This window comes from Branchiostoma lanceolatum, chromosome 16, assembly GCF_035083965.1.
Source record: "Branchiostoma lanceolatum isolate klBraLanc5 chromosome 16, klBraLanc5.hap2, whole genome shotgun sequence".
In the NCBI taxonomy this organism is placed as follows: Eukaryota; Metazoa; Chordata; class Leptocardii; order Amphioxiformes; family Branchiostomatidae; genus Branchiostoma; species Branchiostoma lanceolatum.
The window spans coordinates 16,079,730-16,093,527 of NC_089737.1; the positions used below are offsets into that span (position 1 = coordinate 16,079,730).

At 40.8% G+C, this 13,798-nt stretch overlaps 2 protein-coding genes across 2 annotated transcripts in view; one reads left to right on the forward strand and one right to left on the reverse strand.

Moving 5' to 3' along the window:
• The first annotated feature begins 502 nt into the window (after positions 1-502).
• LOC136421566 (nucleoside diphosphate kinase 6-like) lies at positions 503-4,254 on the forward strand. The gene is made up of 3 exons (XM_066408985.1): positions 503-680; positions 1,426-1,525; positions 2,900-4,254. Exons 1-3 carry the CDS (start codon positions 534-536, stop codon positions 3,229-3,231), a joined length of 579 nt encoding a protein of 192 aa, XP_066265082.1. The 5' UTR covers positions 503-533; the 3' UTR covers positions 3,232-4,254.
• A 2,235-nt stretch (positions 4,255-6,489) lies between these two features.
• Positions 6,490-13,798, reverse strand: part of LOC136421529 (oxysterols receptor LXR-alpha-like) — a 36,112-nt gene continuing 28,803 nt past the window's right edge. The window contains exons 4-10 of the mRNA XM_066408855.1: positions 13,139-13,365; positions 12,443-12,565; positions 12,080-12,253; positions 11,230-11,314; positions 10,107-10,220; positions 9,046-9,230; positions 6,490-8,371 (exon numbers count right to left, since the gene is read on the reverse strand). Coding sequence (XP_066264952.1) covers positions 8,276-8,371; positions 9,046-9,230; positions 10,107-10,220; positions 11,230-11,314; positions 12,080-12,253; positions 12,443-12,565; positions 13,139-13,365 — 1,004 coding nt within the window. The 3' untranslated portion in view covers positions 6,490-8,275. The remainder of the gene's footprint in view (positions 8,372-9,045; positions 9,231-10,106; positions 10,221-11,229; positions 11,315-12,079; positions 12,254-12,442; positions 12,566-13,138; positions 13,366-13,798) is intronic.

Sequence of the window (13,798 nt, forward strand, 5' to 3'; positions counted from 1 at the left end):
TACTGAAGTGGTCTTGTACATGTCTTCGTCAGCATGTCTTACATTTTTCTGAAGCCATGATCAAAAGAACTTTTCATGATGGCCGTTCATCATCCATAAGGCTGCGGTGCGATGGGGCTGTTCTTTGTACTTTACCGTGCCCCTAGGGGATGTTTCTACTGTTTGTGTCTTGTCTGTATGTGTGTCTTTCTACATTCCACGATGTATGCAATTTTAAAATCCCACCTGTCAAAACTTTGCAGCAAATTATACAGATTCATGCTAAAACAGCAAATACACACCTACGTATGTTAATCCAAATGGGTACCTGACTTCAGTTGGGGAGATAAAAGGCGGTAGAACTTAGAAGGAGAGGGTTGAGCTCTGCCCTTGTATACAGTGTGCCCTACAATATGTAGACACAGTGGATAATAACCTACATGTACTCCCCATACAGCCTCAAAAAGGCTAGGAGGCTACCTTTACTTTTTTATGTACCTTGAAACCATTTAATTTTTATTTTTCGCAGCTTTAAGAGATCAGAAGTTGGACCAATGGCGGGCTGCCGTCTGCAGTTGACCCTTGCCCTGATCAAACCAGACGTGCACGGCCACCCCCGCCTGTACCGCCACCTGGTGGACACGGTCCTGCAGAACGGACTGCTGTTTGTGAGGAGCCGGGTCCTGAGGTGGAACCAGCAGGTGAAGCCGACACTCCTCGTGTTGTGTAAGAGGCAAGGTCACTTGTAAGAGTTATGTGACCTGATTAAGGTCGTGTCCATACCTGACCCAAGAGGGTCCAAAAGTTTAGTTCTGAAAGTTAGTTTTACGCAGTTAACCAGCAGCTGTCGCGCTACTGGTATGTTATGCCAAAGGGCGGTTATACCGGCTATACAGATACAGATATAACTGGTATGTTATGCCGAAGGGCGGTTATACCGGCTATACAGATACAGATATAACTGGTATGTTATGCCGAAGGGCGGTTATACCGGCTATACAGATACAGATATAACTGGTATGTTATGCCGAAGGGCGGTTATACCGGCTATACAGATACAGATATAACTGGTATGTTATGCCGAAGGGTGGTTATACCGGCTATACAGATACAGATATAACTGGTATGTTATGCCGAAGGGCGGTTATACCGGCTATACAGGTACAGATACTGACAGGTATGTTATGCCAAAGGGCGGTTATACCGGCTATACAGATACAGATAGTTTGTGATTTCCTGTTTATTGTTCACCTCACTCCATAGCAGTGTAACTTATTTCCTCTCCATTCCCAGGACATATAGGATCTATACTTACTAGTAGTGCTAGCAGACATTAGCAATGTAACTTACATGTATTTCCTTATGATCCATCCCCAGGACATATAGGATCTATAGCGCTAGCAGACATTAGCAATCGTAACTTATTTCCTTATGATCCATCCCCAGGACAGTGCACAGTTCTATGGAGAACACGAGGGGAGATTCTTCTATAACAGGCTGGTGGGCTTCATGGCGAGTGGGCGGATGAGCGCACACATTCTAGCAGGTGGGAAGATCTGTTGGGTTGTTTGTATTACACGATTCATTTGCAAAGGCTGCTCTTCAACAGATATTCAGTTCACCTAACTTAAAGGCTGGATCATCCTTAGACATGTTAGATGCATATTTTATCAGGTGGGAAAATCTGTTGGTTTGTTTGCGTTACATGTACATTAGGCCACACCAATTCACTTCCCAAGGGTAAGGGGATATTTATTTCACCTAAGGTCACACCAATTTAATTTCTTGGTTAACGGATTTTTATTTTCAAAAAAAAAAATTAGAAAAAAAAATTGATTTGAAAAAGATGATTTCTTTGTTTCAAAATTTTTTTGGGGAAAATAAAAATCCGTTAACCAAGAAATTAAATTGGTGTGGCCTAATGCTGAACAGTTGTCCTTTTTAAGTATCCTCATTAAATGCAGAAACATGCTGCAGCTGCTTTCAGCATAAATTCTATAGTCGTCACTGTTGCAACCTTAAAGGCAACCAAATGCTTAGGTCACAATTGCGCCGGTGCCCGTCGGGGATGTAACCCCGGCCGGGCTCTGACGTCTGGGGGGCACCGACTGTCGTGGTCACAATTAAAAGTTTCCTTCACGCTGCCCTGCAGGGGTCCCGGGGTGCTCCGGCAGGCACTCGCGGCACTTGGAGGCCAGCCATCATTTCAAATCTTCCGAACATGCACGATTCTGACCGATAAGTCCCGAACGCATCCGAAGAAATAATCACGTGGTCATGGCTCAATGTCCTTGGACATTGTGACGTCACGCTGCCGGAACTTACCGAAAATTGTAGACAGAAAATGGTTACGGCTGGATTCTGGGCTGATTTTTTGGGGGACCCAATAAATAAGATAATCCTTTTTTGGCTTGCTTCTGTGCTATTTTTAAATGCCCAAAGTCTGAAATAATGATGCAGATGTGCTAATATGGGGAAGCAAATGTCAATTTCAACCTCACAAAACAGAATTGTTTTCCCCAGAATATTTCAAGTTTTACCCCCTGAAATCGCTTAGGGCACCTTTAAGTTCTTGTGTGTTTTGCATAAGACGTGTTCCTACAAATGTGACTTCCCTTGGCAAAGGTTCTTTATGTGCTCGTCCAGCAAGGTATTATTAGCCTGGATGCCATCCTATTTCTACCGGGGCTCCTACATTCGCTACCCTAAAATACAGTATAAGGTATTAGTCCAAAAAAATCATTGATACTACAAAAAATGTATATTGTAATCAGGCGGTGGGGGACACCTGATTGTAATATCATGATACAGGGACAGTTTGACTTACCTTGGTTCGACTCACCTGCATCTATAATGATTGATACAACATTTAACTTAAGCGCTCCTTTATCATTCTAATTTTTCTTTTTCATCCTACAAGGGGAGGATGCCATTTCAAGATGGCGTCAGCTGATGGGCCCGACCAAGACGTTCCGTGCACAGTTCACTCACAGAGACTCGATACGGGGTCAGTTCGGACTCACCGATACAAGAAACTGTACACACGGCGCCGATTCTGAGGCATCCGCCAGGCGCGAGATGAACATATTCTTTCCTGAGTTCGACGCCGAGACGTGGTGGAAGGAACAGTCTGGGTTCTTTAAGGACGGGAAGGTTCATTTTGATGAGGAGAGGGTGGAGCACAGACCATTGGGGAAAGTTCATTTTGGTGAGGGGGGTGTTGAACAACTACCAGCGGATAAAATTAGCTGATGAACAAGGAATCATGGTGTAATATATGTGCCATTAATTCATATCAAACTTGTTCATTTACCCTAAAGATAGAGTCACAGTGATCATGTTCATACAATGTGTAAATAAAGGTGCCTTCTTTCTTCCGCAACAGCAGTTTTGGTGACTGAACTTGTCTGTAGGTTTCTGGTGATAAGTGTCTTTAATTTTGATCAAAAGTGATTCACAGCAAAAACTATCTCTTGAATGCAAACAAAACAAGAACACCACATTTAGAGAAAGACTTTATTTTTCTATTATTTTGAAGAGAAATTGTAATGCATACAGTTTTATTCTCTGCATTCCAAGTAAAAACATTTCATCTACTATCAGAATGATATGATTGTTAAACAGTAATTTCATATGCAATCTTCAATATACTAGGTGATTCTGAATATACAATTATTGCATTTGATATAATATATAAAATTTTCATTTAACAGTTAAACATTATTGAAGCTACAGGCACTTGTAAAATAAGACCTGATAAGTCATATCTAGAGAGAGTTTTCACTCTATCTGCATGATAAAAGTTGCCAGCGTATCTTATTGGATGAATCCAAATATTTACTGTATACACTGTGCTTGATTCTACATGTCAAATCCTTTCTCGGTCTGCAAATGCAAGGTGGATAAAAAAAACATGTTCGCCCCAAATCAAAAAATCTTTGCAATAATAGAGCTGTCACAATATTATGAGTAAAATTGTAATATCCTAAAGTACTGTAACATACGTGTACAGTATAGCTTCACCTAAGCAACTTATATTACTTATTATAAGGTGAAAAAATTAGGTCTACCCAGCTCAGCATAACATTACACACTGAAACTCTTTTGCTTTGGAATGCTTTTGCATCAGAAGCAATGTTTAAAGAAATGTACAAATTCAACAAGTCTGACCAAATGTGTGGTAAAATAAATGAAAAATGTGTAAAACTATATGTCCTAGCAATCTATCTGCTATGCTGTACACAATAGAAAGATATTAAAAGGTGACTGAATGAATTTTTCTGTTTTCCAAACAATGAGAACACACGTTATACAAGACTTTCATAAACAGAACTGCATAATTCACAAGTCAAAATCATAATTGAAAAACGTACACTAGCACGACTGCATAAAAAGTGACACTTAATTCTTACAAGACACGATAACATTAAAGACATGCACAACATTTCTTAACTTTTTAATGACATTTTTATTGTCGTTGTAAACAACTTTAAACCACCAAAAACCTTCAACTACCAACCAAGAAATCAGGCCTTCCGACAACACGCCAAGCTGTTTTACAAACCAAATATTTTGGAAAGACTTTTGAAAGTAAACTCAGCACAAAAATTTTGCCCACATATATAAGGCCTGACTTACACATGTACACACAGTCAAACCTTTATAGCTAGGCTCGCACTTAAGTGCTTGACCTCGACATAAGAAACATAGTCCTTTATGGGCACTTTCTGTTTGTTGGTGACGTGGTCCCTTAGATTTTTTTCCCAGTACAAACACAAGCATTAAGACTCCTGCCTTCAGTGATCGCCTGTCTTAAGTAGACTGAAACCATTTGCTTCCTGTCCCTTAATTGAGTGGTCACTTATTCATAGCTGTTAGGTTTGACTCTTTTAAACACATACCAGTTACATACTTCTCTTGTGTGTAATTTTCCTAAGTGAGAATAAACACACCTACAAGTTACATACTTCTCTTGTGTCTAATTTTCGTCAGTGAGAATAAACACACCTACAAGTTACATACTTCTCTTGTGTCTAATTTTCGTCAGTGTCTGAGAACACAGCAAAAGAAGTAGAGCTGCCATACATACATGTAGCAAGGACAGGTTGAGCCACACCAGCTTAATTCATTGGTTCTCAGATTTTCAAAAAAGATACATGTATGCCAAACTTGAAGATCAACATGAAAACAGAGTCTGAGGAAAAAGTCTGTACCTTTGCACACTGAGTTTCTGGGTGTGAATATACTGTAACTGGTTTGAGTTTTCCTCTTAGTTTTAAGATGTCTGAGAAACAGGTAGATGAATTGCTGTGGCCTTAGGATCAACTCCTACACAGAACTGAGCAAGGGTTTGGGTTGTGAACAACACAGGTTAGTAGTATACAAAGCTCAATTAGACTATCTTGCAACAGGAGGCGAAATGGGACCAGATAGCACAATTAAGTTAGTAGTGTACAGTGCACCTTGAGACTATTTTGCTATAGGAGGACCATGTACTTTAGAAGTATAAAATGATCCTTTAGATTATATTGGGACAGGAGGCCAAATGCATTACAGGTCCACTAGGTTTAAGTAGTATGCAGTGCACTTTTAGACTATGTTGTGATAGGAGGACCACATCAGTCAGTGATATACATGTACAATGACTATATGCAGCAACAGGAGGACCATGTAGGTTAGTAGTACACAGCGCTCCTTCAGATTATAAGGTGACAGGAAGACCATGTTATGTTAGCAGTAGTATACAGTGCTCATTTAGATTTTTTGCAATAGGAGGACCCAAAAGGTTAGTAGTATACAGTGAGCCTTTAGACTTATAAACATAGGAAGACCGAGTAGGTTAGTAGTATACAGTGCACAGTTGTAACTAGGTTAGTAGTATACAAAGAGCCTTTAGATTTTATTGCAATAGGAGGACCCAGTTGGTTAGTAGTATACAGTGAGCCTTTAGATTTATATAAAATAGGAGGACCCAGTAGGTTAGTAGTATACAGTGCACAGTTGTAACAGGTTTAACGCACTATAAGACCACCTAGGTTAGTAGTATATAAAGAGCCTTTAGATTTTATTGCAATAGGAGGACCCAGTTGGTTAGTAGTATAAGGTGATCCTCTAGACTATGTTGCGACAGGAGGCCTAATGCACTATAGGGCTGTGAAGGTTGCATCTAGTATACACGGGTTGTCCCTGCATCGGAGTAGCTTTACACTCTGAAAGAAACATGCAGAAAAAAAAGAAATAAACTCGGGGTTAAAGACAGGAAAGTCAGCCACCAGAAATAAGGTTCAACACATTTTACCATTCTCCGTTAGGTTTTGGTAAAGAATTGAAGAAATATTTGCAAATAAATGTGAAGAAAAATATGCTGCATCTGGATTTGTAAAAGAATTAGAGATCTTAGACTACATGAAAATGTTTTACAAAAATAAAGACTCATTTCACAGCTCTAGCTGCATTTTTTCAAATTTTACAACAACAAAATTTAAGATGTTACTGACAGCCTGTTGTATACAAAGAATATACATGCCACATCACTTTGGATTTTTAGACTGAAAAATAACTGCATGGTTGTCACGAATTTTGAACTGAAAACAGAAAATAAGTAACGAAATGGCACACAAAAAAAGCTGCCTCCATGGAGAAAATAATAATGTCGGAGTTGGATTCTCACAAAAGAAATTCATTTTGTCCAAATCTAAAGAAAACCGGGATGCTACATTATGATATTCGTGAGATTTATCATATTTTGAATCTGGCTTTTCATGAAAATAAAGTCGTAGCTGGTAAGAACACCGCAGAATTAACAAGCAAAGCACAGACTTCCCCTGCCAGCAGTGTTAGTGTACAGCCCCCAAATCTAGCGACCCTCCAATCAGAACAGTGATGTTAGTGTACTATCCCCAAATACAGACGGCTGAATCAGCAGCGTTAGTGTACCATCCCCACAAACATAAGAGCATTTATCTAGACTAAGTACTACTGTCTAGTATATATAATATATATCAAATGCATTGGAGATGATTTCTTCTAGAAAATTATTTCAAGATTTGAGATCAGAAGGCCTGATTTCTTTGATTTATGATGATACAGAAATGAAGCAAAGCAAAAAAAACCTACCTGTTGGTAAAGTCTATACAAATGTATTCCGTGAATAGTTTCATCAGGTTCGGTAAATAACTGGATAACAAACTTTTAAGTTCTTTGTACACAACCAAGCATTTATAACTAGCCGATAGCTATACAACTGTCTATAATGACAGACTGGGATAGGGTCAAGGCAATAGCAAATCAGATGTAGGGAGGCTGTATAGATCAGGACATTGACTCCATTCATGAACTATGATGAGGGGGGACACAAAGTCCATCATGTTTGGGACAGCATTCTTCACACTGCAACAGCGACACCCACAATGTAGCTGCAGTGCGAAGTAGAACCGGTCAGTACTAGTTTTGCCCTGACAAAGGTGACAGTCACCGAAACGTCGGCTAGGTTTAAACACTTTGTTGTGTACAGAGAACTTTCAAATTGTTATCCATCAAAATGCACTTATCTAATAACGGTAAACACTCAGTATACAGTATTCAATGTGTTCTTTGAATATCTATATACAATCTGTATAAATCTACAGAATAGCTTCTGTGATTATTAACGTATACAGCTCCTTATATGTTCCCATAAACAAGGAACAGTCAAAACCAAACCGACATTAACCCCCAACCTGCTAAGGGTGGATCCATATGCATGCACAGGTTTGTTGGAAGAAACTGGCATATAACATCTCCACAAATTCAGCTCAAGGCTTAAAGTAAAAATAGTTCTAGAGTCCTGAGTATAACTTTTTTTATACAGTATCAGCTCCCTCTGCCATAAACAATTGTTATAAAACCTTTTTTTCACACATTACTTTGTACATAGTTAACTTATATACTATCATAGCTATATGTATACGTTACACCTGGCTTCTGTATTGGCTGGAGTTATGTTATACAAAACTCACAGTCTGTGTAGCAAACATATCTATCTGTATCTGTATTTATAAAGCCAGTATAATTATAACCGCCATTCGGCGTAACACACCAGCTTTGCAGGCACGCGGCGTGGCAGCAGCTGGTTATATTACACCGAACGACCATATATAGGCATGACCATCATGAACATGTACTGTACTAGGTAAGTAGTACTAATCAGCTCCAATATACAAGACAAGGGACAAATGTAACATGATAGGATCGTTGCCATGGCGACACCGCACACCGACAGGTGAGCTCCTGGCCAGGTGTGTTCTTTACACCTGAGTTACATCAGGTGGGAAACGTTGGTGGTCATACCTTCGTCCAATTTGTTCCAGTCCCAGATCTCCTGCAGCAACGGCAGCATCGTCTTGTCCTGGACCTGGAAAAATGACGTCGGAGGTATTAATTGTTAATTAAAACTAATGATATCATCTCACATGACCTTCAATGGGTGATAAAACAAGGTTAGAGTGTTCTTAACAGGGACGGTGGTAAATGTTGGCGAGACTTAAGCTTGTTATATAGTTGTTTTGTTTGAACCTTTGTTGTAGTAGTAATGGTTTATTATTCATTGTTGCATACTCACATCTGTCGCGAACAATTGCAGCCCATTGGCTGAATTGGCGTTCGGGCATTACAATTTGGACAGTAAATTAAAATCAACGACATGATAATTCATTAAGATATTTGAACACTACTATGTACTAAGACAACATTAGGAATAAGGACTATATACAGTTATAATCCACAATCGAATTCAGCTTACATTAATGAATTTAGAGGTCAAATATAACAAGTTAAAATGCATTTTAAAATCGAGTAGAAATCGGGGCCGTATTGGCCAGGAACAGAATAACGATTGCACGATCAGTGATTTATCAGACGTGTCATATAGGGAACAGCACTATTCCTGTATCGTTCAGTTCTACAGAACATCAAGTCCAGGTTATTTGAGGAGCGAGTCTGTCTGCCACTGATACGTTAATTTGTTGTTCAGCTGTTTGACCATCATGACATGCAGATACTCTTTCATGTTACCTTACAGACACTTACCTTGTAACACAGGATGTGTTTGGAGTGGTAGAAGTTGATCGTCCGGAGTTGCGTGAGGCGACTTAGCAGGCGCGGGAAGAACATGGGGTCGTTTGGTCGCCGGGCGTGGCAGTACGTCTCCAAGGCGAAGAGGTACGGCTCCTGCACCTTTTCCACAGCCACGTAGTTCTGCACATACTGCCGGTCTGAGGAAAATAACACTTTTAGCTTGGATTCAACAAAATTTTCAAAATAGCCCAACTTTTTTACACAAAAGTAACCCAAACAAGGAAATAAATCAAAGATTTTAAGGCAATTGGTCAATCTAAATCCAAGTTTCACCAATAATCACAAAGCTGATGACAGCATTAGCTGCAAGCACTGACGATAGCACTGGCCTCTTATTGGTTAACCTGCATTCAAACTGACCAATCCCAAAGCTGGTGATGGCAGTGAGCTGCTCACAGATAAGGCAGACAAAGATGCAGGTCTCTGATTGGCTAACAAGTATTCAGTATTTGCTGATAGGGCAGAAAAAGGCACTGGTCTCCTATAATTGGTTAAACTGTATTCAAACTGACCAATCCTACCTGGAGACAGCAGAGTGATAGCTATGAGTATTAATTTCATAGAGCTACAACTTTTAAGACACTGGTCTCCTATTGATTGGTCAACCAGTATTCAAACTGACCAATCCTACCTGGAGACAGCAGAGCGCAGTCTGAGTGTTAATTTCATAGAGCTACAACTTTTAAGACACTGGTCTCCTATTGATTGGTCAACCAGTATTCAAACTGACCAATCATACCTGGGCTTCAGCTGCTGGATGCTGTTAGGGCTGAGAAAGGCATTCTGATTGGCTAACCTATATTCAAACTGACCAATCCTACCTGGAGACAGCAGAGCGATAAGAATGAGTATTAATTTCATAGAGCTACAACTTTTAAGACACTGGTCTCCTATTGATTGGTCAACCAGTATTCAAACTGACCAATCATACCTGGGCTTCAGCTGTTGGATGCTGTTAGGGCTGAGAAAGGCATTCTGATTGGCTAACCTATATTCAAACTGACCAATCGTACCTGGGGACAGCAGTGTGACGGCGGTGAGCAGGGCGCACTCGAACCAGTCCAGCTTCAGCTGCTGGATGCTGTGCAGGAAGTCCATGAAGGTGTGCACAAATGTCTCAAGAACACCTGGAGGAAGAGAAAGTAACTTTCACTTGCGGTGTCGAGACATTATTAAGGGTACAGATGTACAGTATTTGGCTTCCATGGATGTCTGAGACAAGAACACCTAAAGGAGAAACCAACTTTCACTTGTGGTGTCAAGACATAAGGACAGTTCTTGGCTTCTATGAATGTCTCAAGAACACCAGGAGGAAGGGAAAGCAACTTTCACTTGTGGTGTCAAGACATACCAAAATGTATGGAAGGTACAGTACTAAAAGAGGCTTTCATGAAGGTCTCAAGACCAATTGAAGAGAGAGAGTGGTCACGTCAAGATGTTATGTACAGTACTTTGCTTCTTATCTTAGGATAAACAAATTGTTTCCTTATTTTCAGACCTTTCAAAGTAAAAAATCAGTACAGTAAAGTAAAGTAAAAAAAAGCAAAACAGAGGGCGGGCCTCAGGTAGAAAACTATATGTCACTCCATGAAACTGTGAAACCAAGGAACAAGCTTTCTCCTCAGACTCTGTTTTCATGTTACAGTTCACCATTATGCCACACCAATTCAATTTCTTGGTTAACGGACTTTTATTTTCAAAAAAAAAAAAAAAATTTTAGAAAAAAAAATCATGAAAACAGAAGGCTGGCCCAGACTTCTGTTTTCATGAATTTTTTTTTCTAAATTTTTTTTGGGAAAATAAAAATCCGTTAACCAAGAAATTAAATTGGTGTGGCCTATTACTTTTTTTAAATCTGAGAAAAAGAGATTGATTGCTGCAGTATAAGCAACATCAAGTCTTTAAGCAGACACAACAAGCATTAAAAAAGCACGAAGAAAAAGCAGCCCTTTCTAAATCTGAGATCAAACTGGTGCATGCAGCATAAGCACCATTAAGTCCCCAAGCAGACCTCTGGGTGCAAAATTGTGATGGTTTCTGACAGGGCCCAAGATCTGATCACACAGCCCCCAAACATCTGCTTGGAGATTAACATTAGGCTATGATTAATATAACGAGCACGAAGAAGTGACGAACCTGCGTTGATCCACTTCTCAGCGTTCTGCTGACTGTCGTCCCGGTACACAGCTCCCTTCAGCATCACAACCTCGATCGCTCCCCCCTGAAACATCCGGACAAAAAACAACACTTTTAATTTGGATATTGGAGTTTTCTTTTTACAGAACAAGCAACTCTCACTTGCTGACGTTTCGTGTCTGTCAGACACCTTCTTCAGAGCTTCTAACTAGAGCACTGCTTCTCACCGCTTTTATAAGAAGCTTTTGGTTAATTTCCGTGAAAAGTTTTATCATGGTTCTGGATGATCATAAAAGAATCATCTAGAATGTACACATTGTCAAGTTCTTCTTCTAACAATATCTGCCAACGTTTCAGCAGTCTTCTGCTATGTTCCGTATAGGCTATAATACAATAATAATGATACACACTGTGATGAGAAGATCTTACAAAAGTCACCATAATTTTGCTGTGTCAAGAAAGATTAGATTTTATATAATACAGGTTATGATGCAGACTTAGCCACATTTGCTTGGGGCCTGACTTTTCTTGCCACAGCGCCATCTAGCAGAAGAATCAGTTATTACAGCCCAACTCTTGCTACAAAAAAGGACTTGATTAGGAGTTCTGGGGCTTCCCCATCAATGTGCAAGCACGTCTAACCCCCAGATGATGGGGAACAAAAGACGTTAGATTGGATAGAGAGAGAGAGAGAGAGAGAGAGAGGAAAGTTGTAGAAAGATGACCAAAACTTTGGCAAGCAAGATCTTGGTTGTACAAGAAAGCTTGAGTATCTCAGGCATTCTGAATGTTTCTTTTTCTTGAACAGACACAGAAGCCAGGCAGGCTGTTCCCTGGTGGTTCCACTGACCTTGAGGAGCGCGATCTGGTCCTCCTGGCCCAAGGTCATGAACCCGCGCAGCTGTTTTGAGAAGAGGACGATCTTCTCGATGGTGACGGTCATCCCCTCCTGCAGATGCTGCTGCTTCTGGTCGAGTACCGCCTTGTCTGACTTGATGCGGACCTCATCTTCGTTCGGCCATAACTGGGGGAAAAGGACATGTTTTCATTGATAGTTTATAATCATTATCTATGTCAAACATCAACCGATTTTTGACCAGCTTTTTCTCGAGTCTTCATCTGACCCATTCTCTTCTGTGTGCACCATCTGCCGGACTTGTTACGTCAGGAGCGGGTCGAAGGTGCCCGGGAGCCTGTATCTTCTGTCATCCTAGTTCATGATAAAGGGCTGAACAGTTTTTAAGTAACTGGCTGTTTTGAGAAGAGGATGCTGCTGCTTCTGGTCGAGTACGGCCTTGTCAGACTTGCTGCGAACCTCATCATCATTGGGCCACAACTGGAGGAAAAAAGGTAACATTATTTTATGTAAAAAAAGACTAAAAGCCGCCTCAGTTGATTTTGATTTCCTTAGAATCCTGAGCCCACATCATCTGGGAGGGATGGCAGACAAGACCCCCATGCATAAGTTCTTTTGTTCAGGGCTTAAGAGAGGTCTACTGAATGGGGTCTAGTAGAAACAGGGGAGCGATACTCTTATACCGTGGATATTTTAGGATCCTGAGCCCACATCATCTGAAAGGCAGACACCACCTCCATACACAAGTCCTTCTGTTCAGGGCTTATGAGAGGAACTGTTGAAAAGAGGGGGTTCTGATGGAAATGGGGGGGGGGGGGTCTAGTGAAACAGGGGGTATCTAGGGGGTTTAGTGAAATGAGGAGGAATTGCCACTCTTACCGTGGATATTTTGGGGTCCTGAGCCCACATCATCTGGAATGCGGAGACCACCTCCATACACCTGTCCTTCTGTTCAGGGCTTGTAAGGGGGTGGGGGACAAGAGAGGGGGTCTAGAGAGAACAGGGGGTCTAGTGGAAATAGGGGGGTCTAGTAAACAGAGGGGGGTCTCCTACCGTACTAATCTTGGGGTCCTGAGCCCACATCATCTGGAATGCAGACACCACCTCCATACACAAGTCTTTCTGTTCAGGGCTCAGCTTCAGTAGTTGGTTCCCGTGGCCGTTGGAGCCAGTAGTGGAGGAGGAGCTGGGGGAACCCGGTTGGGAGGAGGACGGGGAGTTGTCGGACTTTGGGTACTTCCATCGGAACTTTGACTTTGTTTGTGCTTCTGTTAACAGACCTGTAGTGAAAACAAGCAAGTAAAAATGTTTCAAACATGTGCTGCAATACTATTTTCTTTCAACAGGGGGAGCAGTTTTGCTATGGTTACTTCAAACAGAAATTTGACTTTGTTTGTGCTCCTGTCAACAGACCTGTGGAGAAAACAAGGAAAATTATAATCTTTATTACATGTGATGCAATGCTATTCTAATCCAACAGGGGGAGCAGTCTAACTTTGGGTATTTCCAGTTAAACTTTTACTTTGTGCTTCTGTAATAGACTTGTGGGAAGAAGAAGCAATGAAAACTGTCTTAATGAACATTTACTGCAATACCATTTTATTCTAACAGGGGGAGACATTTCTAAACTTGACCTGGAATTGAAATCTTATTGAATGTTTGATGCAATACCATTTTCTTCCAACTGGAGGCGCTATTGTGCCTATGCCTGGA

What these genes read in the sequence shown, in the direction of transcription:
- LOC136421566 (XM_066408985.1), top strand. Translation starts at nt 534, where the DNA reads ATGGCGGGCTGCCGTCTGCAGTTGACCCTTGCCCTGATCAAACCAGAC. An exon ending in TCCTGAGGTGGAACCAGCAG is followed by an intron (nt 681 to 1,425) that starts GTGAAGCCGACA and finishes ATCCATCCCCAG; the next exon opens with GACAGTGCACAGTTCTATGG. An exon ending in GAGCGCACACATTCTAGCAG is followed by an intron (nt 1,526 to 2,899) that starts GTGGGAAGATCT and finishes TCATCCTACAAG; the next exon opens with GGGAGGATGCCATTTCAAGA.